The sequence below is a fragment of the Blastocystis hominis genome, assembly GCF_000151665.1.
Source record: "Blastocystis hominis, Singapore isolate B (sub-type 7) whole genome shotgun sequence assembly, scaffold_3".
NCBI lineage: Eukaryota > Bigyra > Opalinata > Blastocystidae > Blastocystis > Blastocystis hominis.
In genome coordinates, this window is record NW_013171838.1 from 657,150 (window position 1) to 682,572 (window position 25,423).

The 25,423-nt window shown below is 50.6% G+C and overlaps 8 protein-coding genes; 1 reads left to right on the top strand and 7 right to left on the bottom strand.

Moving 5' to 3' along the window:
- Positions 1-186: 186 nt before the first annotated feature.
- GSBLH_T00007132001 (uncharacterized protein) lies at positions 187-1,760 on the bottom strand (the record flags this gene model as incomplete). Its single annotated transcript, XM_013042157.1, has 5 exons — positions 187-671; positions 704-833; positions 865-1,068; positions 1,103-1,548; positions 1,580-1,760. The coding sequence occupies 5 exons, from the start codon at positions 1,758-1,760 to the stop codon at positions 187-189; spliced, it is 1,446 nt and encodes a 481-aa protein (XP_012897611.1).
- Positions 1,761-6,765: 5,005 nt separating this feature from the next.
- On the top strand, positions 6,766-8,290 carry GSBLH_T00003418001 (uncharacterized protein; the record flags this gene model as incomplete). XM_013042158.1 has 3 exons in its annotated part: positions 6,766-7,059; positions 7,093-7,747; positions 7,778-8,290. 3 exons carry the CDS (start codon positions 6,766-6,768, stop codon positions 8,248-8,250), a joined length of 1,422 nt encoding a protein of 473 aa, XP_012897612.1. The 3' UTR covers positions 8,251-8,290.
- Positions 8,291-8,570: 280 nt separating this feature from the next.
- On the bottom strand, positions 8,571-9,828 carry GSBLH_T00006642001 (uncharacterized protein; the record flags this gene model as incomplete). Its single annotated transcript, XM_013042159.1, has 3 exons — positions 8,571-9,050; positions 9,087-9,442; positions 9,474-9,828. 3 exons carry the CDS (start codon positions 9,826-9,828, stop codon positions 8,571-8,573), a joined length of 1,191 nt encoding a protein of 396 aa, XP_012897613.1.
- A 993-nt stretch (positions 9,829-10,821) lies between these two features.
- GSBLH_T00003419001 (uncharacterized protein) lies at positions 10,822-13,348 on the bottom strand (the record flags this gene model as incomplete). XM_013042160.1 has 3 exons in its annotated part: positions 13,281-13,348; positions 11,622-13,250; positions 10,822-11,586 (listed from the first exon to the last, which is right to left on the bottom strand). The coding sequence occupies exons 2-3, from the start codon at positions 12,552-12,554 to the stop codon at positions 10,822-10,824; spliced, it is 1,698 nt and encodes a 565-aa protein (XP_012897614.1). The 5' UTR covers positions 12,555-13,250; positions 13,281-13,348.
- A 2,009-nt stretch (positions 13,349-15,357) lies between these two features.
- On the bottom strand, positions 15,358-16,621 carry GSBLH_T00003420001 (uncharacterized protein; the record flags this gene model as incomplete). Its single annotated transcript, XM_013042161.1, has 2 exons — positions 15,358-16,110; positions 16,142-16,621. 2 exons carry the CDS (start codon positions 16,619-16,621, stop codon positions 15,358-15,360), a joined length of 1,233 nt encoding a protein of 410 aa, XP_012897615.1.
- Positions 16,622-17,836: 1,215 nt separating this feature from the next.
- On the bottom strand, positions 17,837-18,351 carry GSBLH_T00006643001 (uncharacterized protein; the record flags this gene model as incomplete). The annotated part of the gene is given in 3 exon segments (XM_013042162.1): positions 17,837-17,933; positions 17,953-18,262; positions 18,315-18,351. The coding sequence occupies 3 exon segments, from the start codon at positions 18,349-18,351 to the stop codon at positions 17,837-17,839; spliced, it is 444 nt and encodes a 147-aa protein (XP_012897616.1).
- Positions 18,352-21,316: 2,965 nt separating this feature from the next.
- On the bottom strand, positions 21,317-24,515 carry GSBLH_T00003421001 (uncharacterized protein; the record flags this gene model as incomplete). XM_013042163.1 has 11 exons in its annotated part: positions 24,446-24,515; positions 24,022-24,414; positions 23,689-23,990; positions 23,241-23,659; positions 22,903-23,210; positions 22,530-22,873; positions 22,293-22,498; positions 22,106-22,262; positions 21,812-22,077; positions 21,594-21,783; positions 21,317-21,565 (listed from the first exon to the last, which is right to left on the bottom strand). The coding sequence occupies exons 1-11, from the start codon at positions 24,465-24,467 to the stop codon at positions 21,317-21,319; spliced, it is 2,856 nt and encodes a 951-aa protein (XP_012897617.1). The 5' UTR covers positions 24,468-24,515.
- Positions 24,516-24,702: 187 nt separating this feature from the next.
- On the bottom strand, positions 24,703-25,417 carry GSBLH_T00003422001 (uncharacterized protein; the record flags this gene model as incomplete). XM_013042164.1 has 4 exons in its annotated part: positions 24,703-24,796; positions 24,828-25,148; positions 25,177-25,304; positions 25,336-25,417. 4 exons carry the CDS (start codon positions 25,415-25,417, stop codon positions 24,719-24,721), a joined length of 609 nt encoding a protein of 202 aa, XP_012897618.1. The 3' UTR covers positions 24,703-24,718.
- Positions 25,418-25,423: the final 6 nt, after the last annotated feature.

Below are 25,423 nucleotides of genomic sequence, written 5' to 3' on the forward strand. Positions count from 1 at the left end.
TTAAACTTGTTTGTTCGGATACTAGAATCTGAGGATCATTCTCAACTGGCAAGAGTTGGATTGTCGCAGGTGTATCGCCCGAACAGGCTGAAGTGATTTTCATTATGTCTTCCGTTAAGATATTGCAGAAGAGCACACAGGTTCGCAAAAGTAATCAAATGAATATTCCAACAAACATAACAATGATCACAGATTACTAACCACATAATACACATAAAAATGCTTTGGATCCTCCCGAACCATATCCCAAAACGTACATTCTGGAATTGCCAGTTTATAGCAGATTTCCTCCACGCAATAATGATCTTTCATCAGTGGCTTGCATTTCTCCAGCAATTCCTTATGATACACGACCTTCGTTTCTCCCAGCGGTTTGTAGATTCCAAGTCCAGGATTCGGCGATCCTTCTTTGATTAGCCGCGCCAAATGCTCTCTGGAACGGTCCCCCATGCCTTCTGCAGAGATGGTGGCCGCGCTCAACGACTCGGGAATCTCTAGGAAGCTTTCGTGACAGCGGAAAAGCAGCGGATAATACGTTGTGTTCCGCAAGGACTTCGGAATGGAGAGAAAATCGGGATTTTCCCCGCGAATCAGCTGGGAATCGGCGTACGAAGGGGCGGTGGAGACGCTGCTCAAGGTCTGGCTGCTGACGCAGTACTTGTAGTGAGTGTCTGGTGATGAGGAACGGCATGCAGGAAGGTACTGGTGTATTCATCCTCATCGTGGGTGTCTTCTTCATCGCGTGTTTTGTGGAGTTTGGAGCTGGGAGGGAACTCTCTGTACTGGCAATGCACAGCGACAGGAACGATGAATCGCTTCTGCATGAGATAGAGCTACGCTAAGAAGCGAGAACTATAAAAAAACGATCGCGTTGTAGATCTGCAATTCTTCCGCAGATGCGGAGGTGTAGGGTGTGTAAGCAAGCTTAAAGTGCGGAAACACGGCTTTCAAACTGGGCGCGTTGCTAAAGATCGCGAGAATGTGAAGAAGCGAGCCAAGCTCGCCAAATCTCGCTTTGAATTCATTGTTTCGTGCTGAAAGGTGCTCGGTGGGAAGGTTTGGAGCGACCTGGAATAGAAGACAGGCGAGAGAGAATGAATACTGTGAAACACGTGCGATGTGTAATGCAAATGATAATGGTGGCCATGTTGGCTTCTTGCAGATTGAGCGCCACTTCGAAGATTTTCTCGATGGGAACGTCGAGCTCGACACTCATCGCTTCGAACGAGAGAAACGGAGAAGCGAGCGCGACGAATTTCGCGAGGAAGGAGCTTTCGGATTCTTTGGCCGCTTGTGTGTAAAAGTGGGGAGGATAGAAGAGCAGGATGGAATTGTACAGCTCGATCGTCTCTTTCGTGATCGGCTCTGTCGATGTGTAGAACTGGATGGTCGATTTGGGCTTGTGTCGACTGGGGAGCGTGAAGCGAAAGGGGATCGTGTTGTTGATGGTCAGCGAGCAGTAGTGGAAGCGATTCATCTCGTGGTAGAACTGAGAGAGTTCGCGAGCCAGTTGCGAAACCTCCAGTTGTTTGTTCAAAACGTATTGCTCTAGGGTGAAAAAAGAGGAGACAGAACGAACCGGGAGCACATTCCTTTCGATGCTTCACTCCTTTGTTCTCGTTGAGCACGTTACACAGAATGTTTTTCTCCTTGGTCAGATAACCAGAACGGACCTCTTCCCTGAGTAGACACTGGGAGAGCTGCAAATTAGAGGGCCGAAAAGGAAAGACGTATGTAGTACAATCCTCGAAGGACTTCATTGAGAACGATTCGTTCACGACAGTATTGTTAACAAGCAAAACAAGCGCAAACGCAGAGGTCTCTCCCGTGGGTGTTTCCTTTTTGTTTTCTATACAACGAGGAATCATGGATAGGTTGTTTCCAAACGAAACGACGATATTCTGAGCGATCGATAGTGGATTAAATAGTTGCGCAAATCGCTTCCATCCGGAATAGTCTCCTTGTGTATGAAAGAGCGGGGTTACTTCCGGACCGCAAAATAAAATTGGATATCGAAACACAAGTCTATTTCGTGAATTGTAAGAGGGGAAACGCACAATTGTCCATTTACACTATCTGTTGAGACCTAGAAGATAGTGAATGTTTGAGAATTCGTACCAGAGCAACTCCATAGATTGGCTTGCTTTCCAACTTAAAAGCCATTTGAGTTTTATTGAAAAAGAGCGGAATCTTGGGAACTCCAAAAATTCGGCCTTCCTTCAGTGTCCCGTTTTTTATGTCCCCTAATATGATCTGAAAAATTATAGAGACTGGGCCCTCTTTTGAAACGTTGATAGTCTAAATAGATAAAGCTAGATAAACTAGAAATGTCTCGATTTCTTGTGTTGTTTAGTGTGCTAGTTGCATATGTCTATTGTTATCAGACAAGTAGGCTGTTTTAGAGCGTTGTCACCTGCGTAGTGAATAGTCCGCTAACAGCGTTCTCGTCTTGTCAAGACGTGCTAGTTAAGGACCCTATGGCGGCAGATGGTTATTACTATATCAATAACTATGACTCTGTGTATTTTGTAGCTTTCTCTATTAATTTTTAGCGAGCCATATCTCACTCTGTGTATCATGTCTGTTAATGGAGGTGGTTGGACGCTGTTTTACAAGAACAGTGCAGATTCTGAAGAGGGGCCGTCTTATGCTTCCATGCTTGAAGCTGCGGTTGGTTTCCTCAGCGAGGACTCTGACTTTTCCGATACTGAAGTTGTGGGAGTGTCTCCACACCTCGGCTTGAACCCGATTTCTTTGATGGCCATGGTAGTCGGCGACAGCGAGAAGAAGTTCTCCGCTGTATATTTTGAAAACGAGGATGTTGCGGAATCTGTGATCGATCTTTCGGATTTGATCGTCGGCTGCAACACCTACAACCAGCAGTTCAAGCTTGTCGAAACGTACTTCCTGTCTCGTTCCCATCTCACCTCTAGCGGCAAGGAAGACTTTACATTCTCTCAGTTTGGCTACAACAACGGTACGATTAATTTCCGCAGCTGTGAGATCGACGGCGACGTGGCTGCCAGCGATGCTTGGCTCGGCGACGTCCACTCGACCGGTCCGAACCGCGTTCTGAGCTGCGGAGGTTTGGAGGGCACGCACTGCGCGTATTTCCTTCGAGAAAGTTCGTTGCCTGGCGGGGTGTCGATCGTAGAGGTGAATCTGGACGGTCCTGGCGACGAGTGCATGTGCCGTGCGGCCGGAGGCAACAACATGGTGTGGCCTGCGACGCGCTGCGGCGAGACGCGCGTGATTTCCTGCTTCGACGATGCGGACGAGGGCATGCTGACGCGTACCTGCGGCGCCGATGGTCGATGGAGCGACTACATTCAGGGCAACTGCACCTGCGCGGAGACGCTGGAGTTCGATACCACGTGGCCTGCGACGGGCGGAGGCGAGACGGCGCACGTGAAGTGCGTGAACAGCGACGTGCGGACGCGCGACCGACTCTGCTTGATGAACGGAGAGTGGGATGACGCGATGACTGGCGGCTGCTGGTGCGTCGCTGGCGAGTTCCGGAGCATCCAGTGGGAAGAAACGGAGGGCGGCCGAGAGGCTGAGCATGTGTGCGACTATGGAGCCGTCGGCGAGTCCTATCACCGATTCTGCGGAGTGGACGGAGGCTGGTCGGCCGAGGTGACTGGCTCGTGCCGATGCCCCGAAGTCGAAGAGGAGGGCGAGACCTGGTTTGAAGCGGAGCCGCTGACCACGCAGCAGGTGACGTGCAGCCCCAACTCGGTGGGCACTTCCATGAACCGCACCTGCTCGATCTACGGCAGCTGGGAGCGCATTCAGGGCAACTGCGACTGTCCGGAGGAGGAAGTGGACGGCGTGCTGTGGCCGCAGACTGCCGCGGGCATCACGGCGTACGTGAGCTGCGCGGCCGACGCGATCGGCACGCCCTCGACGCGCGTGTGCATGCCTGGCGGCTCGTGGGGCCCGATCCACGAGGGAAGCTGCTCGTGCCCGGAGGAGGACTGGACGAATTACGCGGGCACGCACTACCAATTCATCGAGACGCCTGCGGGAAGCACGGTGATCATGGACTGCGCGAAGGGCATCGAGGGCTCGATCTCGCGCGTGTGCGGACTGTTCGGCGTGTGGGAGGAGCCACAAGGCTGCCACGAAGACGTGTACTGCCCCGAGGAGACTGTGGGCGTGCTGCACTTCAACGAGACGCTGGGCGGAACGACGGTGATGTACATGTGCCACGGAAACAGCAGCATGTCGTATGGCCGTCTGTGCGGCGTGAACGGCGTGTGGAGCGACGTGATTGGATACTGCGAGTGCCCCTACGAGGAGGACGAGCAAGGCAACGAATGGCCGGTTACGCGAGGCAACGAGACCTATTCGCAGCAATGCGATGAGGGCTACAAGGGCACGGTGAGCCGAAGCTGCAGCTTCTTCGGCGAATGGGTGGAGATCGAGAACACGTGCGAGCGCTACATGTGTCCCGCGGAGGAGCTGGACGGCGTGCAATGGCCGGAGACGCCGAGTCTGCAGAGCGCGGTGATTCCGTGCAACCAGACGGGCGAGGGTCTGCGCCGATTCTGCAACGCGATGGGCCAGTGGGAGACGGTGACGGGCGGCTGCACCTGCGCGAGCGAGGAGGTGGACGGCTATGTGTATCCCGAGACGCAGGGAGGCGAGACGGCGACGGTGAACTGCTCGATGGAAGGCTACATGGGCGTGATGCTGCGAACCTGCACGATGCTGGGCGTCTGGGAGGCGCCGGAGAACAACTGCCATCAGCTGTCCTGCAAGGGCGAAGTGTTCGAGAGCATCAGCTGGCCGGACACGCCGGTGGGCACCACGGCGCGCGTGAACTGCTCGTCGTCCTCGGAGGGCTACAACGAGCGGAGCTGCTCGATCAACGGCGAGTGGTCGTCGGTCATCAGCGGTCCCGGCTGCTGGTGCGACATGACGACGGTGGAAGTGAACGGACAGACCTACGTGTTCAATTCGAAGAAGTACGACGAGAATCCGGAGATCATCGGATGCGGCCCCTTGTACGACGGTACGATCAGCTATATGTGCCAGCGCTCGGGAGCCTGGAGCGATCTGGACGTGCAGTGCACGCGCGTCCACTGCGCGTACGAGACCTTCAACGGACTGTCGTTCCCCGAGACCGACAGCAACACCACGCGCCACCTGCCTTGCGACAGCGGCGCGGTGGGCGAGGGCTACTACCGCTTCTGCACGCAGAGCGGACAGTGGGAGGACTACTACACGGGATCGTGCAGCTGCCCTGAGGACGAGCTCCGCCACACCGACGGCCATCTCTACAACTTCGCGCAGACCGTGGGAGGCGAGGTGGTCTCGCAGGTGTGCGCGGGCGATCTCGCTGGCTCTGTCTCGCGCACCTGCTCGCTGTTCGGAACCTGGCAGGCGCTGCGCGGCGAGTGCACGCAGCTGCAGTGCCCCGAGGAAGTGTACCAGAACTACCACTGGCCGCTGACGAACTCCTCGACGCTGCGCTCGTTCCCCTGCAGCAACTATCAGACGGGTAGCGTGACGCGAATGTGCCACGCGTCGGGTGTCTGGGAGGAGCCCGTGTTCAACTGCCAAGAGAAGGTGTGCCAGAACGTGACGATCACGACGTACGACGGAGGCATCATCAAGCTGGTGTTCGATGTGTCGCTGGACACGAATCTCGATGTCACCATCGTGCCGTACTCTTCGGAGGAGATCAAGATTCTCACCCACGGAAGAGTCGTGCAGATTAGCGGTCTGAAGCCGAACGTGGCGTACTCGTTGTTCGTGAGCTACTGCTCGGACCCGAGCCTCACGGAGTGCACGGACTCGTGCATGCTCAGCAACATCTACTACCGCCAGACCTGCGATACGATGCAGCCTCCCGACGTGGTGGACATCCGAGAGAACGCGAGCGACCGAACGATCGAGTTCTCGTCGCGCTTCCCGACGTGCCCCGGCGAGGCGCAGAAGCTCGAGGTGAAGATGAAGTGCACGGAGCAGTGCGGGTCGATGGACACGGAGATTGTCCGAACCTTCGACTGCTCCAGCCTGGGCGGCTGCATCGCCGGCGAGCGCGCGGAGTTCTCGCTCACGGGCGAGTTCCCCACGAACGCGCTGTTCGAGGTGCAGCAGCGCCTGCTGTACAGCGCCGACTCGGTGGACTTGACGCCGTTCTCGTCGCTGCGCGCCTTCCGCATCCGCGACCTGATGCGTCCGAACTACCTCACGCCGACCCTGGAGTACATCAACTCGCAGATGGTGCGTCTGTACCTGGGCGACATCGCGATGGGCAGCGTGGCGTACAGCAAGCACGAGATCTACATCTACAAGAAGCTGACGGGCACGCGCCGCCGTCTGGTGGACTCGCTGTTCAGCATCGTGAAGCTCTGTCCGCTGGGCAACACCGTGTGTGACGAGACCTACACGGACGTGGTGGTGGAGCCTGGCTACACCTTCTCCTTCTCCATCTACTCCTACATGATGGTGGGCAACCGCAAGACGGTGAGCGTCGCCTCGATCGACGTGGCGCTCCTTCCTCCCTTCAGTATGACCGTCACGCCGGGCGACTACTTCATCCTCGTGAGTTTGGGCAACGCTCTCTACCCGCTCTCCGGCACGTGCAGCTTCATCTCGCAGAAGCTGGCCTCGCAGAAGCTGGTGAGCGTGGAGCTGCCCAAGCTGGAGTCGATGGATGTGGTGGCGACGGGACTGTGGCCGAACTCCGAGTACACGGTGACCTGCGCCCTGCACGACGAGCTGGGTCTTGAGAACCGACAGACCTTCACCGTGATGACCAAGGAAGTCTTCCTGCCCACGCTGAGCCTGACGCTCATCTCGAACACGAACTACGACGTGAATGTGCGCGCCCTGGTGAACAAGCCGGTCGCGTTGTACTGCAAGGTGTCCGATCTGCAGACCATTCCTTCCAAGGAGGAGCTGAAGATCTATGGAACCTACTTCAACGTGCAGACGCTGACGGGCTTCGACGTGTCGCTGCAGCTGCTGACCACCTACGACTCGGCCTACCGCGTGACCTGCGTCGCGGAGGACACCAACGGAAACAGCGCGTTGGAGACGCTGGAGGTGACCTCGAAGCCCGAGGAGTTCAAGCCGGAGCTGATCAGCCGCTATCCCGAGCTGGACGCCGTGAACGTGGCTCCGATGGTGGCCATGCGATTGACCTTCAAGTACCCCGTGGTCGTGAACAACTGCACGTCCTGCTTCTTCATGCTCCACAACATGAAGCAGCACACCACCACCAACATTTACGCTCCCTACTTCTCGGTGAACGGCTCGTCGATTCTCTTCAACACGCGCCAGCTCGATTCGCTGACCGAGTATCGCCTCGAAGCCTCCACCTACAAGCTCATCGAGGACGCCTACACCGGCGTGCTGTTCACTCCCGAAGAGGACTACCTGCTCCGCTTCACCATCCGCGAGTACGTCCCCATCGACGGCGACATCGTGTGGCCCAACGCCACCGCGCCGTTCCCTGTCAACGGCACGATCCGCGTCGAGTTCCCCACGTCGTACCTCTTCCTCAACGAAGGCTCGGTCTCGCTGAACGCGCTCTCCATCGCCGCCGACGACCAGTGTCTCCAGATCCTCCACCCCGACGCGTCCTCCACCGTGCTGCTGATCCCCGTCGAGGACTGCGTCGGCATTCTCCGCGCGGACACGTCCTACGTGCTCTCCTTCCCCGAGGGCTTCCTCCGCGCGCGCGACTACATGCGAACCAACCGGATGACCCGCGTGTTCCAGACGGAAAACAGTAGGGATTGTGGACTTAGCTCAGCCGTAGAGTCGCTCCCGCCGCGCATGGTGGACTCGTTCCCGCCGCACCTCGAAGAAGTCCCCATGGACGTGCCCATCAAGCTGTACTTCAACCAGCCGGTCCTGCCGGGCGATGGCTTCCTGTTCGTGAGCGAGTACAGCAACGACCAGTACACGAACAGCTACAATCTGCCGGCCAGCAAGGCCTCGTTCGGCGGGTCGTTCCCCTACGAAGTGGCGTGGAGCGCCTCGCTGTTCTCGCTGAAGCCCTCGCATCGCTACGTGGTGTCGTGGAGCCAGGGACTGGTGACCAGTGCTTCGGGATTGGAGATTGCCGCGTCGACGGCTGCGGAGACCGTGGAGTTCTGGACGGACGTGAGCGGATGCTCCGCTGATTTCATCGCGGAGAGGATCTCGGGAACCTTCCAGTGCTTGTACGAGGACGGCAAGTGTGTTTGCAGAGAGTGGAACGTGGAGGCCATGACGCAGAAGAAGTATTAAAAGGCTCTTTGGATTTTGTTGATGTGTTGTGTTCATTATAAGGATGGTGTGTTTGTGGAAAACAGAATACGAGGAGGGGGAGGTTGGCTGCTTGGAAGGCGCGGAAAGAGGCTTGGCTTCGCTGAGAGAGAGTCGATAGCAGCGAAAGCCTGCGAGAACGCGCTCTGGAAGTTCGTCGGAGGATTCGCCTTGGAGCACGAAGCCTAGTTCAATCACCATATCATCGCTAGAGAAGAGAAACTTGCACAGATTGCGAGCCACGCTGCTGCTGTCCATATTGTAATCACACTCAAAGTATGGCACTGGAGATGTTCCCTAGATCACCACGATCGAGCGATCCCTACACGATAATAGCGGCTTTCTCCCTTCTTTCCTATCAAACAGGGAGTCATTCCCACCATCTTTTTGATCAGATAACTTCCTTCCACGATGTGAGGCAGTAATTTGAATCGCTCATTTCGCCACTGATCGGATTCGTCTAAGAAGCGATGAAGCAGTTTGCTGGCGCCCTCTTCTTGGCTCTTGGGTACTCCGAAATAGCTCACCACGCTGATAAATCCGTTGATCTGCAGATTCACTACCATTACACACTCGATCGCTGAGAAATCGACTTCTTTCATTCGATTTAACGCACTCTCAGGATACAGAGCGATGTGATCGATTCGCTGATTGGACCGGAACAAATCCATACAAAGCATTGGACACAGACACGAAGCGGACTGCACTTTCTCGTGCGATGTCATATAGGTTGTACTGCGAACCTTCCAAACAGAGGCGTCCACTTCGCCCCAACATCGAATCTACGAGATAAAGCCATATTGGTTTGAGGAACGTACTTTATCGGAAGATTGAGACAGATGTTGAACAGTATTTGAAATGAAAGGGTAGTGGATGGAGGGAGGGGTTGTCGCTGGTTCTTGTGCCTCATTCACTTCATTTTCTTTGGGACTGCTGGATGGTTTTTCCACTCCATTGTTTTGCGTTTGCCGGATCTGATCGATCAGATTGTGAATATGATAGCGAGGAATCTGATTGACCATATCGCGCAGTCCAGGAAAGGCGGCAATCATTTGTGCCACGTAGATTTCTGTGAAATAGGAGGTTAAGGCAACGTTTCCACAGGGGGAAATCGACCAGAGAACGCTGATTCGAGTCGTGTCCATGTCGACAGCTTCAATTCGAAAGCCCAGCTCTATTTCTCACTGTGAATAGCGATTCTGTACGCATTTCTCCACGCACCATCCATGGCTGCATTCCACAAGATGGGTGCTTTATAGAGGAAAGCATGATGTAGTAAGTGTTGAGTTCGGAATCATAGTTGTAATGCAGATGAACACAATATTCGCGCATACGACTACGAAATTTGCTAGGATTTAACCCTGAGCACTGAAAAAACCATGGGAAATTCAATAAGTCGACAGGCTTATAAACTAGGTGAAGGACGCGGTTGTTCTGATCTTTCTTCTCGATTTCTTTGGCATTCATAAAGAGGGGATCCCAAAGAGGTCGAGCCACAGTGAAGTCGAGTAGGAACAGTGCAACGTATTCCATTCCGAGAGTGATCGAGAAAGTCATCATGCGATAGGAATGAAACGTTGTCTGCTTCTAACCAGTTAGAACCATGCTTTGCTTTCACTTCGTTGACTGTAAAGTAAAGACAACCATTTGAGCACTGATCGAGCGTGCTCGGCAATGTGGGAGTGTGCAGAATGTACGACATCTACACGAGAAAACGGGAAAGTGCTGTACTTCTTGCATACTGATTGGGATTGCCGATGATTGGATGCTGCTACTCAACGTGTAGTCATCTGCATCGTGTATACTACTAGCGATGGAAGTGGATGTTGAGGTGGAAGAGGAGGTGGCATAGTCTGAAAAAAGATTCAATCAACGCGAATACTTCCTGACTCGATTAACTGATCAGGATTGTCTTCTTGTAAGCAACTTATCTCATATCGCAAAGCCGAAATCCAGTACTTGGCCTGTATATTCACTCCTCTTACTATGTTGATACTTTATTGTTTTCAGCAGCCAACCAGAGAATTCGCTTCTTCTGATCGAACAAAGAGAACTGGTGACAATCGGTGTCATCATCATAGTCAACCACTTGGTGGAAAGCAGAGAGCTTTATCACCTGTTTCGGTTTCTACATTGGGAAAGTCGATAGGAGGCTACATTATCGCGAAGATTGCGGTAATACTCCAGTTGACCACACTTCAGAACGAAATAACGCTTTTTCCTACAATCTTATTTGCTTTTGCAATGTGCGACCATGGCTTCGTGATGTCTACCTTTTTCAGGAGCCATCCCTGAGTAACATTTGACATCTGCATTTCGAGCTGATATTCTGTGAGACAATCCACGTCGAAGCTGTCAATCAAGCCAAACAAGGAGTGTATTTTGGTTCTGTTTCCCGCGGGAATTGATTCCTATTTTGCTGCTGATAATCTGCATTTTTGTGTTTGGAGGTCTTCTGGAGGGTTCGGATTGATATGAAATGGCTATGGAGACACATTGGATTGTTCCCTCCAAAAATGAATAATGTTTTGTTTGTACAACAAACCTCATCTGTTACTGCCTTGAAGCCTGAATTTCTTTTTGAATCGCATCAACACTCTTCACTTCCTGTTGCTTGACAACTCCCCATTTCCTTCCTGTTTCGGTTTGTTTCTTTTCTTTGTTGTTTCCTCTCTTCCCTTTTCCTCTTCTCCTTCCTTTTGCATTTGTTTTGCCTTGTTCCCTTTCCTTTTCCTTTGTTGCTCCCTTTTCTGTTTCTGTTTCTGCTCCTGCTTCCGGTTCTGTTTCTTCTTCTTCTTTTTCTTCTTGCTCATCGTCCACCTTCTCTGTTTCTTCCTTCTTCTTTGGTTCAGGCTTCGGCAGCGCTGCATTCACTGCATCCACCAAAACATTGTAAACCTCTATCGAAATCGTCTTCTGCACTCCCATTTCGAAGAACGCCACATAAATCGGAACCAAAGTCTCCTTCTGCGCCTCTGCCGTGGCTCCATCCAACATCTCCGCCAGTCTCCGCTCAATCCCCGCGGCAAACGTCCGCAACGTCTTCAACGCCTCCCGATCGGACGCAATCGCGCGTCGCAGCTGCACCACGCGCGCCAGCTTCGCTTCTGTGGGCGTTTCTCTCTGCAATTCGGCGGCCAACGCGTCGACTTCGTCCACATTGCGATTTAACCGCGACTGCAGGAAGGAAACGCACGCCTTCTCGCTCTCGACGTACTGCCACACGCTGCGCAGCCACTCAGCGCGTCGATCGACCGTCGCCTGGGTCGCCTGCTTCGCCTGCGTCGCTGCCGCCTCGACGATCGCCGCTGCGCGCGTCTGCGTCGCGTCCAGCGCCGCCAAAACCGACCGACAGGCGGTGAAACGCCCGGCGCGGAGAGAAACGGCCTGGGCTGTGAGGGAGGAAGAGAAGGGCAACGTGGAGGTCGCTTTGGAGCGACTCGATGGCGCGCTGGGACGTTTGTTCCAGCGAGGAAACCGACGATTGCGCCGATTCGAACCGCGAAAGAACCGCGGTGAGCTCCGATTCCGTGCGCTCCAGTTCGCGGCGCAGCGAGTCGCGGCGTGCGGTGAGTTCCGCGATTTTTTCTTCGCATGCCGCACATTCCGCGCGTAGCGAAGCGATCGAATTCGACTGCTCGCGCTGCGCTTTGTCCAATTGCTCCGCCAATTCCCGCTGGCGCGCCTCGATAACCGCGGAATCCGATGGAACTCGAATCGAAGCCGCGAAGTCGATGGGGTGGAAAACGAATTCGAGGGGCTGGGATTCGGTTTGCGATTCGGAAAGACGCGAAACCAAATCGAATTCTAAAAGAACCGCTTTGTACAGCGAATCGCGTCGAATAAACTGGCTTTTGGGGTCCGTTCCCGCGGTTTTTGCCGCATCCTGCTTCGCTTCGTCTAGCTGTCAAATGGTGGAAACGTGGAAACCCAAAAGAGAAAGGGAATTGGCGATTCGGAGCGCGGAGAATTCGTTTGGAACTCCGCAAACGTTCGATAGAAGTTCTTCGAAGAGGGAAAGACGTTCGCTGCGGGAGAGCGCGAGCGAATCGTCCGCGTGGAAGAGTTTCTCCATCGAATTCGATAGAAGGGTGGCGAGTTGCTATGGTAAAATGGGGAAACTGGAGAAACCAGAGGGATGATGTAGATGGCGCGGAAGAAGGAGGCGAGCGTGGAGGAGTTGAGATTCCAAGCTTTTTGGCTGAGAATGCGGAAGTAAAGCGAGTGGAGAACGGGGGCGGAGAGAAGAGATCGCTGCATGTAATGGGGAAGATGTGAGCAAACATCGCTGGGAGATGCTTTGTTGTACCACAATGTTAATTCACTGATCAGAGAAGAGAGATTGGGGAGATCAAGAATGCGAGCCAATTCTTTTTGCGAGGGAATGCTTTCATCGATAGCAATCTTCGGAGTTTCGACCTGTTTTGCGTCCCTTTCGTTCTACGATCGAAGTGTGACTCATGATCTACCTTTAAATAGCAAATGAGTTTGTTCGTAGTAAATTCGATGTCCTCAGTAATTCTCCCCTCATTTCGAAATTTGTCATACGCCATTGACGCTTCCTTGTTCGAAAATCCTGCATCTACCGCGGCCTTGATTATATTAGAATACTCATCTATCTAAGAGAAACTGAAAAATAAGCTACTATCCGAGAGAGAAGCACCATTGGAAAGTTTACCAGTTTCCGCTGATTTTGACTTTTTATTCGATTTCTTTTTCGGGCTCATCGAAGATTTCTTTTAGCAAAACACTTATTACTATTAAACAAGACTGATTCTATCACAGATTACCGCTCGATTTCTGGAATTCCGATAAACGGAGGTCATCGTCCTTATCAAACAAACAAACAAACAACACACAAATCACTGAGTTTCCTTCTTTTCCTCTTCACTCACATACTGTCTCAACACATTTTCATCAAAACCCTTCAGTAACCCCACCGTTAGGCTCCATAGCTCGGAAGTGAATGCTCCCTCGTCCGTCTGCTGTTCAATTCTCTCCCAAAGGCATACATCAAATAAGCGGAAATGATTCGCGTGTTGCAAGATTTCCTTCACCGCATGTTCATTATCCGCCTGCAACTTTTGTCCCGGATAGCTAATTCTCTGTATAAACTGCAAGATCTCCAGCGTCTACATCACAATACCCCTTTATTTCAACCTTCGACCAGATCATCACAAAATCATCCAGCACAAGAAGCGATTCGAATCGTAGCTTCACTATTTCCTGCAGAATCGTGATAATATGCGATATAAGCGGATTTTGAGTGACTCGCACCACACGCGGCTTCTCGGATCCCCCCGTTCTGCCAATTCAATCAATCAAACAATCTCAATACGGCGCAATCCCGATCGCTCGGAGAAGCACATCCTTCAACGTTGGAAGAATGCTATTCAACACCAGCTCGCCGAACTGCGCAGACGACAGCAGCTGCAGCGACTGGTCGCTCAGAAGCGTCTATTCGTTACACATCTCGTTATGCCCAACCCAGAACGCGGTCAGCGCGATTTCCGCCGATTCTCCGCTCGCTTTGCGGCATTCTCTACACACCACATCGAGCAGCGGCTTCCAAATGGTCTGCAGCGAGTTCTGGAAGGTGGCTCCACCCGCGTCGTCCTGCGAGAGGCGCGTTAAAATCTTCCAGCAGTTCTGATTGAGAAGCAGAAGATCCTCCATGAGCTCGGAGAAGATCGAGGGCGCCACGAAGGGCGATTGGAGAATGGCGTCGATGAGCGAGAGCGTGCTGGGGGGCAGCGTTTTGGCTGTTTCGTTGGAGAACATGAGGAGAACGCAGCGATAGCAGCGATTGATCGCGTAGGGTTCTTGCAAGCAAGGCACCAACAGCGAGATGAGCGTCTCCCAACAGCCGATAATGGGGATCGCGAGTCGGTATTGCTCGATCAGGACGGCAATGCCGCTCACGAGGAGCGGAGCGAGCGGCTGGGCGATTTCGGGCGGGAGATGCACGACGGAATCGAGGAGAGAGAGGAGTTTGTGGATGGGCGGGATGACGTTGTAGTTGATGCAGGTGTAGATGAGATCGAAGACGCACTCGATGATGGTTTTGAGCTCGAGATTGAGGAGAGTGCAGGACTGAATGGTGCTGGAGAAGAAGGCGAAGATGTCGTCCTTGAGGATGTCGATGCGTTTGATGTTGGCTTTGAGCAGAGCGGAGAGGAGCTCGATCACGAACACGCGCGTGTGCATGCAGGCAGTGGCGGAAATGAGATGCTCTCCTTCGAGTTTGCATTGCTTCAGCTCTATGAATCAACGAAGTGAAGAGGAAAAGAGAACGGTAGGGCGACTGAGCGAGTTTGATGGCGGATTTGATGATGATGAGGAGCGTGTTGTTGGACCATTCGACCGAAGAAGAGAGCAGAGCGTTCAGCTGGCATTTCTCGATGCATTCCAACACCGTTTCGATGCTTTGGATCTCGTGCGGAGTCAATTCGAATTGAATCGGATCGAACGACGATTCGTCGAAGTCCGAAGAATCAGAATACTCGGAAGACTCATCGAATGCTTCCTTTCCTGTCCATTTTTTGTTTGTTTTGCTTCCTTCACTCTCATCGGTTTCACTTTCTGTTTCACTTTCTGTTTCACTTTCTGTTTCACTTTCTGTTTCACTTTCTGTTTCGTTCTTTTTCGATGCCGAATTCGAATTCGAGTTCGAGTTCGAGTTCGATTCATTTCCTCTCATCGGATGATTCGCAGCCATTCTGCGATTCATTTCCGCGATTTCGCCCTCGTTCTTCTCGTCCATGTGATCCAGCATCTCCTGGAAATCGATCCATAACAGCGGATCGATCGGCATTTTCTGGATCTGCTGCTCGTCCTGCTCGCTCTCTCGACTCCACGTGAGCAGTCGCGAGATCAGTCCCTTGCGATTCGAGAACTTCTCCTCCATCAATCCGTTCACCATCACCACGAAATTGGCCAGCTCGTTCTCAGAGAGCAGTTTGTATTGATGATTGTTGTACTGAGCGATCGGGAACAGACCCAGGAAGTACAGATGGCACAACACTTCGATCATTTTCTCCCAGCTCTGCCCCAGCGACCCGCCGAGTTTGCGCGCGATGCCGCACAGCGTCACGAGCGAGGCTTGCGAAGAAGGGTTTTCGCCGAGGCGCACGAGGAACTCGATGGGATCGTTGGCGCCCTGCGGATTGACGTACTCCGTCGTGATGCTGGAGAACTTGGTGAGGAAGTACACGAGCGAGTCGAGAGCGTTCTGCACTGAAAGAGGGGGAAAGAGGATACGGAGAGATTGAAGAACGCGGAGATGCGAGCCAGCGTCACGAACACGTCCAGCGAAAACTCCATCAAGCGATGGTCTTCGGTGACTTCGAGAAGCGCGCCGGCGGCGGCGAGCGAAGAAGACCACACGATGGAAAAGATGTCTCGGTCGTACATTCCGGCGCTGCAGTGCGCGCAGTGCTCGAAGAACTCGGACGAATGCGCGATGAACTGCTGCTTCTCGGGGATGTGCGACTGCCGAATGACGTTCACCCACTGCTCGTTTCGAAGCTGGTCGTTTGTCGCCTGTGGGTGAGGAGGGAAGCGCTCGGATACGATGGAGCTCGTGAAGATCTGCTCGCTCGCGATGGATTTGTAGATGTCGATCAGGAACTCGTCGGTCAAGTCCTGGCCATGATTCATTTCTCCGTAGTTTTTGTTCAGTTTGATGAAGTCTTTCAGCTGCATGCGACGCTCCGGCTTCATGTTCGGGTTGTGCAGATCGGTGTTCAGCATGATAATCGAGAAGCAGACGCAGTACGTCACGTCCGGGTTGATCAGAATGTCGTGGTCTACAGACTGCTCGTAGGCGTGTCGTGCGAAGGACTACAACTCAAAGAGAAGGAGAGAACGCGACCTCCATGATTCGATCGATCTGCTGCGCCTCTCCAGGCAGCAAAAAAGTATCTAGGAACATTCGAAGCGCAGTAAGCAGCGTGGTGTTTGTGAAATCGAACGTGTGCACATATTCGTAGAGCGTTTCCTTGTTCTCCTCCTGGTTCTTCCCGAGGTATTCTCCGATCTGCGACTTGCTCAGCCCCGGAGTAAACCGCAAGAAGCGAGCGATATCCGCGGGAGTCGCGGGGTCGGAGATGAGCTGCGCCTCCTGAAGATACTTGATTCCTTCTTTCGCGGACTCGTTAAACACGAGCGCGCCTTCCTGCAGCGTTCGCTTTTTGACTTTGTCCACCCAGAGCATCTGCGGACTGATGTGGTAGGGGCAGTCCATCGATTCGGCGTCGTCGAGGAAGGGAGATTTCCCGCTCTCGATCGCCGCTTGCTGCTCTTCGAGCTTGGTGTCGATGCGTCGATGAATGCAGTGAAGTCCGTTGTACATGATGTGCAACGCTTCGTTCGAAGACGGCGAATCGGGCGAAGAATCGTCGAGAATCAGCTTCGAGAGCTACGAATCATCGACAGCCAGGGCAGGCAACGAGTTTATAGAGCGTCTCCATCAGATCGCTGCGCTGCGCGTCGCAGTCGTAATTGACATAGAGATCAACCAAGAAGGACTGGTCATTGCTCAGATCCACCAGCATATCCAGAATGAACTGCAGAAGATAGGGGTTCTTCGCGTTTCCCTCGAGAACCCAGAACACGACGCGTTCGAAGAACACCTCCAGCTGGAGCTTGAGCTCGACTCGCATGGTGGCTGCGAAGAACGAGAAGATTCGAATGATCTCCGAAAGGATGTTTGCCGGCACACCGGGACGGAGAGTCAGCATCAGAAGATGCTTGAAGAACTCGTCGGATATGATCAAAAAGAAGGGCGGCGAAGAAGCGATCACGCCTCCGCAGGACTCCAGCGCCATCCGCATGAGATTGAGGCACAGAAACAGCGTGTTGTTCGATTCGTCTTCGGAAACTCCCACACCGCGCGCCTACAGTTCAGAGATTTTTGTGCGAGCGACGTTGGGGTTAATTCGCGAAGAAAGGAAGGTGATAATGCGGAGAGCAGCAGCGTCCCAGTTGGGGATCGCGTTCTCTGAGTGAGAGACAGGCGAAAGGTTCTCGCCGGTGGAGCAAATCGATTCGGAGAGAGGAGAAATCCGGATCTGTCGCAATGAAACAGAAGGAATCTCCTCCGAGTGCGGCTGCGAGCCAGAAGGAGCCGGGTTTTCGGAGACTTCCTTCGTCTGTGTCTTTTCGGAGGAGTGGCGGAGTGGAGAGAGAGAGCGAGAGCGAGAGGAGTCAGATAATTCCTTCTGCGATTGGGTCTGGTCCAATGGATCCAGAACCAATCGCACCTGCGGCTTGCCCTCAATTGTGCTGCTTGCACCGGGAAGTTGGTCTCGATGATCGGGCGCTTGCTCTGCATTTGTATTTGCATCTGCATCCACATCCACGTCCACGTCCACGTCCACATCTGCATCCGAAGCAGGGGTATCTGCAACGATAGGAAGAGGCTGGCTCAAGCTCATAGGGCTTGGCGTACAGTTCTCTGGTGCAGGTCTAGGAGTGTGGTTTGGAGAATAAATGGAGTTGGCTCGTGACATTTTGCACTGCATTCCCGCGCGTTTGTGATTTTGGAAGTGCTGCTCGCGAAGGATACTCAGAGAGGAGGAGGAGGAAAACCGACGGAATATGATGATCGTAATATCGCGAAGAACGTGCTCCGCCACCTTCCGGAGAAGACGAGAATAGCCGACCTAGAGATGAGTGACAAACTTCGCCTCCACCTCTTGACTGTTGATAAAGACAGTATCAAATATGTTCCAGATATCGCAATGGCTTAAGATGTTGCCGATAGGAAGAGAAATCATTAAACGCAGCAATTCCAGCATATGGACCAGAACAACCTCATCCTGACTACGATCGGTTGCTTCAAAACGGCATTTTGAAACTGCTTCAAGCAATATACTCAGCGCCTCTTTCACATTCAGAGACCGCTCCGTAATGATTCCAGATTGAAAGAACGTGTCCAGAGCCGTCAAAATGCTTTCAACAATTGGACCAGTAACGTTCGGACTCTTCAATACTAGAATCAATGGCTGTAAGAGAAGTAATGCATCAATCGAATCTTTGTCTACCTATCAAAGAACAAGATAAAGCAGCTACCAATCCCATTATCTGCAACCTGGTTTAACAAGTTTGCCAGTGACTCTATCAATGAATCTTCCTGGTTTCCTTCCTCATAATACTAGTGTGATCACGATTTTAAAAAAAGATACAGAGAAGCTTGTACTATAGCGACTATTCATCCGAAGTCGCGATAATACAGTACGAATCTCTCCAACAATAATATTCCTTGCAGACATATCGATATCACTGAATCTCTATGAAACACAAAGAAACCAATATAGATGATGCACATCATTTGAAAAATAATTAGTGGAACTTAGGTAGCTAGCTATGAAAGTGTAAGAAGAGAGAGAGACTGGGGAAAATCAAATCGATAATGTGACGCACCAGTTCTGTACGAATGATTCCATTATTATCCTAAGTAGCCCCATGACAGTCAAAGTAATATCCCCAAAGGAGCTAGAAGAGCTTGCACAGAAGGTGGACGCGCTTATACCCCAGGATCTGAAGTTTTTCCGCTTCGGAAATCGTACGGTCCAGATAAAGCGGTATTTGATCGAAAACGAACTTGATGTGACACAGACAGTTGCTGCTATTAAGAGAACCGCTGCGTGGCGGAAAGCATGGAACGCAGATACAATCATCGCTTCAGATGTACTCGATATTTGTAAGTACATCAACTTTATTGTTACCGACTCGAACGGGAATGGAATGCTGACTGTTTTTGCAAATTTCGATATTCCCTCTACAATCCCATTTCCTCCTCTGGAGCGTGTCATTGAGAACGTGATCTTTGCTATGGACCACGTGCTCAAGGATTTGGAAGATCTCCGACAGGAAAAAAATATGGATATTCCGATTAAGAACTATGGAAAACTGATGCTGAACGGTGCGGGATTCAATCTTCATTTTGTCAAGAATGCATTCCCCAACTATCCGAAAACGATCATGGAGACATTGTTCTGCCACTATCCTTCGTTTTTAAGCTTATCGGATATCTATGTAAGTGATGATCCAAATTACATTCCTCCCGTGAACGATGGAATGTACACATTGTATCTTCAAAATGCTCCTTTTTTTTTCAAGGGGTTGTTCACAATTCTACGAAGTTTCCTTCCGGAGCGATGGGCTCGTCAGGTGTGCATTAACACCGATATGTACATACCGCAATGTATGGACCGTAGTTTACTACCAATCCAAAACGGAGGGGCAAACGAAATCAACACTTTGCAATGGCTTCAGCATGTTGCTGAGGAGGAAGGCTATTCTCTCGACAAGCCGACATGTCATGTAGTATCATCTCGAATCAAGGAACAGTATGGGCAGGGCGTTGAGTACAAAGCGTGTGAAATGCCAAATTCCTATGCTCGCGCTCGGATGTGGAAGATGACAAACGTGAGAAGTCGTTGGCATCACTATTACTTTGTGCTAACTCACGAAAACATTTTGTACTACTTCGCTGATGCTGAGTCCACAAAGATTCTAACGGGGTTTGTTGTTTTTGCGAGTCATCATGAATAGAATATTACTGGAAGGCTGCTCGATTGAGAACGACACTTCTGAGAAGGCTGTAGAGAGGGAGGGAGTAGATGCGATCAATGCTGGAAACGCTGTGACGGAGGCTTCCAAGCTGATTGCAGGTAGCGTTCCAGAAGCTTCGGGAAGTTCGCACCGTTATCATTTTATCTTGAACACGCCATCGCGCCCCTATGTTTTTGCTTGCAACACGTTGGAGCAGAAGGTAGCATGGATGATCCTTTTAAAGAGAGCGATTATGAATGCAAATAAACAGACCTATGGTTCCTATGTTTATTATTAGTACACTTTTTTTACACCATTTGATTTCTTTTTTGTTATGCATTATAATGAATCAGACTCTGATCTCCCTAATGATACTGGATTGACCTCTTCGTTATTGATACCTTATTTTCCTATTCCTGATCAGGAATGTATTCAATCTGAATGTAGTCCCACGTTGGAAAGTGACCTAGATAATCCAGATCCAAAAGGTACGGCTATGAGGGATTGTTTGACTTCAAGAAATTGGTAAAGAAAAAGGTTTATTGAAAGTCGCTAGATTACAAGGACAGTTGTGCATCCAAATACAGCAAGGAATTGAATATTTGTTTACTATTGATGTCCAGAGTAGTTCTTCTCGAGTACAAAATATAATTAGACATCGGAAGCGAGCGTCCAAACAAGAAAGAATGTTTCTGCTCAAGACTTACTCACTATTGCAACCGAGAAAGGCTATTGAAGTAGCAGACATTATAAGTAAACTCTATAGTGGTGAGAATCGAGAGATATTAAATCTTCTTCACAAGAAAGACAAAGAGTGGCAACTTCCCTCTACTCCTTTCTATACAGACAAGAAGAATATCTATCAGTTTATTTACAACAATTGTGTTAGAGAGAGTAAGAAAAAATCGAAAAAGCACTAACCTGAAGTTATGGTGTGTCGATTCCGTATTTTAGTGTGTATTCTTTGTTTGTACTAAGTACTCGTAACAATAAGAATGATAAGAAAAATAGGAATCTTGAAGAGACTGATCCACAGAAACAGAATTGCAAAAATAAACGGACCGGCAGTTTCATTGTTTGATCTCTGTTATTTTTCATTATTTTCTTAAATGAGTACATGCAATTTAACAGGCAACAATGATAGTAAGGACGCGCCCGACCCAAATGTAACAAATGAACCTTCTCCAGAAAGAGGAAGTGTCGAGGGTATTTTTACATAAATAGTTGAAACACAGGATATACGAATGTCGAAAGTTTGAATGATGTGAAAGATACAATTGGTAATGTATTTCAAGTCGATAATTATGGCTGCGGAGACTATATTTGGGATTCCATTGACTATCCGCCGATTATATTCATAGAACCAGATCAACAGCCCGACCACTATCATTTTGATAAAGAGACCGGAATTGTAACTATCCACGCAGATTATGAAATAAAAGAAGTTCGAGTATTTATAAATGGAAACGAAAAACGGTTTCAACAAGTACTAGCCGAACAAGGAGCCGCTGTTACGAATAAACCGAAACGCTGTATAGAACATATTAAGACGAAAAATCGAAGCAAAAGACGTACTCCTAGTAAACAAGAAAAGAGTTTTTATAAGAAATATGGAGAGCGTTTCCGTAAAGGGAATACGAGTTGTCGAAACGAGATTCTGAATGAAATATTGGACTACCAAAAAAGCCATCCTGATTCGGATTGGAGAATTACTGATAGAAATGGAATCTATAATTGTCTGTATAATAACTGTGCGCGTCCGAAACAATGAGCATTCCAATCGTTTGTTGGTAGAAACAAACAAGAAAGATATTCAATCCAACATACTCGTCGCTAGTACTCTTTAGGGAAGGATGCGGAAATGATCGGCTTCGCTTTCGTGAACTTTCTTGCTTGTAATAGTCAGGTCTCTGTGAGGGTTCCACACGCCAGACTTTCGAGCAGTAGTTTAGGATTCTATGTAAGAAGAATAAAATAGATAAACGAAGCATCAGATGAAAAAACGCCCATTCTTGATGTAGACAAAATTGACTTCTTAATCCATTCCTTTCTGTCTTTCCAGGTCTTGTCAACCTTTTCCTGCACCTTCACGTACTCGTCGAAGTCAAAAGTCACACCATACCAGTCATTCCCAAAACAGATAGATTCCAGAATTTCTCGCATCAAAGTCGAAGAACCAAAGCTGTTCATCATCAACTGCCCCAATACCATGGCCAGTTCATTCGACACAGGTCGTGACCGTTGTTCGTTCTACATCAAACGTCATCTCCTTTCCTACACCCATCGATTTGAGTTGCGTTCGCATCTGCTCGATTTCCTCTTCTCGATGGCCAAAAACAAACACATTTTCCTCCCCGATTGCATTGATTATTTCGATCGTGGCTCCATCGTACGTTCCGACGAGCAAGCCTCCATTCAGCGCGCTCTTCATATTGCTGTCTCTCATCCTCTCCCATCAGCACTACCTCGTGCCGCTGGCCTCCGTGCCCGCCGTGCTGATATGCTGCGTTATGTCGGCTGCAGGGATGATTAGCTCTGCGATGCTAACTCCGTAGTTCGGGATGAAAACCACTCGCAAATAGTCGGAGACTTCGGGGTCCTTATTCACGATTTCACTCACATTATTGATTAGTTTGATGACGTTCTTGGCACGGTGGTAGGAAGGAGCGGCCTGCTTGTAATCCAAAAACAAAGGGAGAAACCTTGCCTCCAAAAAACACAACACGCGGAACCACTGCTTTTCGCTCGGATTCCGAGAGACCCTTGATCCACTGATAGCGATAGATCACATACAAAATGTCTAAGAGCTGCCGTTTGTACTCGTGGATCCGTTTCACCATCACATCAAACAGAAAATGTTCTGGAATCGAAACTCCCTGCGTCCGTTCGATAAACTCCGCTAAGCGATGCTTGCTCTTCGAATGCGCTTCCTGCCATCGACTCTGAATGGATTCGTCTTCAGCATAGTCTTCCAGCACCGAGAGAGCCGAGAGATTCGTTGTCCACGTCGTGGATCCGACCAGTTCGGTGATAATCTTGGCGATTTCTGGAATAAGGAACGGGTGTAAAAAGTACCTGGATTGCACTGAAGCAGCCATCGACGAGGCGTGATTCCGTTTGTGATGTTGATGATCTGATCGGGCTGGATTCGATCAAAATACCGAAAGATCGAATCGCGAAGAATGGAAGTGTGGAGTTCGGACACGCCGTTCACTTTGTGGGATCCCACAATACACAAATTGGCCATGCGAACTCGCTTATCGACATCGTTTGAAAAGATGGACGTGTTCGCCATGATTTCGAGCAAGTCCGCATCGTTTTGGAATCGATTTTGAATGGACTGCATGAAGTTCCAATTAATATCGCAAATGATCTGCGTAATCCTATTCCTTATCGATTCTGCGTGCCATTACGTAGGCAGCAATCGCTCCATGATTTCATAACTCCACGTCTCGAGAGCTTCGCTCATCACCGTGTGATTGGTGTACGCAAAGCATTCCGTGGTGAGTTTCCAGGCCTCGTCATACGCCAGTTCGTATTCTGTGGTTAGCAATCGCACTAATTCCGGAATCGCCAGCGCGGGATGCGTGTCGTTGAGCTGAATCGCCATTTTCTGAGGCAGTTCCTTCCACGGCAGTTCCAATCGAAGGAATCGAATCAGAATATCCTGGATGGTCGCGGAAACAAAGAAATATTCTTGGCGCAAGCGGAGCTCCTTCCCCTTCAGCTGGCTGTCGTCAGGATAAAGCACGCTCGTGATGGTTTCGGCTCGTCGCGAGCTTTCCAATGCGGTCGTGTAATCGCCCTGGTTGAATACCTCCAGATTGATTTCCTAGAGTGCACATGCGAGATGAGCTATACATCGGTGGGAATCGCTCTCCATAATCGAAGCACGTTGCAGTTGTGAGTGTTGTAGCCTGGAACCGGAGTGTCGTAGGCAACTGCCAAGATCGTTTCTCCTTCCTGCTGGATATACTTCCTGATCCCATTCGTTTCCACTCTCACGCAGCGGCCTCCAAAGTGAATCACGTATCGAATGTCGGTCCGCTCTATCTCCCACGGATTTCCATAGGATAGCCAATAATCCGGATATTCAACTTGCCACCCATCAGCTATTCTCTGCTCGAACATACCATAGTTATATCGAATACCATATCCGAAGGCTATGATGATTAAAAAGTGAAGAAGTTGTACCATAAACATTCATCGTTGCTAGACTATCCATATAGCACGCAGCTAACCGCCCCAATCCTCCATTTCCAAGAGCAGCGTCTCGATCATCGTCATACAAGTCTTCGAGCTGGTATCCCATTTCCTGTAATGCTTCCTTGTATTCCCCTTCAAGACCGATATTTATCAGCACGTGATGCAGCCATCTTCCAAGAAGGTACTCGATGGATAGATAGTTTACGCATTTCGTTTTCGTCTCAAGCATGAACGTTTGGGTGTCATTCATATCCTCTATTAATCGGTCACGAAGACTATACGAGGTAGCCAACATCGCTTTGTGCATATTCATGTTACACCGATTGCAGGAGAGGGTGTACTCCACATGATTCACGATAATTCGCTGAATGGAGTGCTTGTCTAATCATGAAGTGGAACTCGAAGCAAGTACCTGTATCGAGGTAGGTAGACATAAGCTTCCATAATTTCTGGTTCTTTTCCTCTTCTTCGGTTTGGGGTGAGTGTTAATGAAGGTACTACGTTGGGTTTTTTGTTTTAGGATATGAACTCCGTCGGGTTTTCAATGATCGATCGCGACTCCATGAAGAAAACAATGAATTTAGAACGAAGTTGTCAAAATGATAGATAGAAAGTAGCTAACAAACAATTCCAGTTAACTATTGCAAACAAACTCATTCCTTCATTCCTTCATTCCTTCATTCCTTTACTCCTCCTTCGCCCTTCCCTTCAGTCCCAGTCTCTCCATCACCTTCCTCACCATTCTCTTCACATCCTCCGCTCCCTACCCATCACCTCCTTCCTTCTCTTCCCACTCCGTGCATCGCCATCACCACTCCATACATTCCCGTCAGATACAAGCACACCGCGCCGAACGTGTACACGTCAAACAGCGGAGACTTCGCCACGAACACCGACACCTCGCCCTCGTTATCCGCGAACACCTTCACCTCCTCCTTCAGATCCGTTTCCACGTTTGTAACGCTCGTCCGCGTCGCCCACGCCTTCATCTCCTCCTCCACGCTCTCCAGAAGCGAGTCCCGCGGGGAGAACAGCGCATGTCGCGGCGTCGACGCCACTTTCTGCAGCCAATGATTCACGTACACCGAATCCGCCTCCAATCCCCGCGAAAAGATCTACGTCGCACATCCCCGCGGTTCTTACCAGTCCCGCATCGGTAACGCGGAAAGTGAAGCGAGCCAGCGCCTCCGCGACGAGCTGAATGTGCAGACAGAGCCGCGTTTCGTTCAGCGGCGCCGCAAACAGCGACCCTGCAAAATACGGCGAGTTTTCTGGAGTTCCAAAAATCGAGGGAATTTCTACCCGTGTTGGTGGCGGTCAGCGTGGCGGCAGGGAGTCGGCGGAGCGCGAATCGCTCGTGAGGCAGCGTTCTGTGCTCGTCCATGATGTT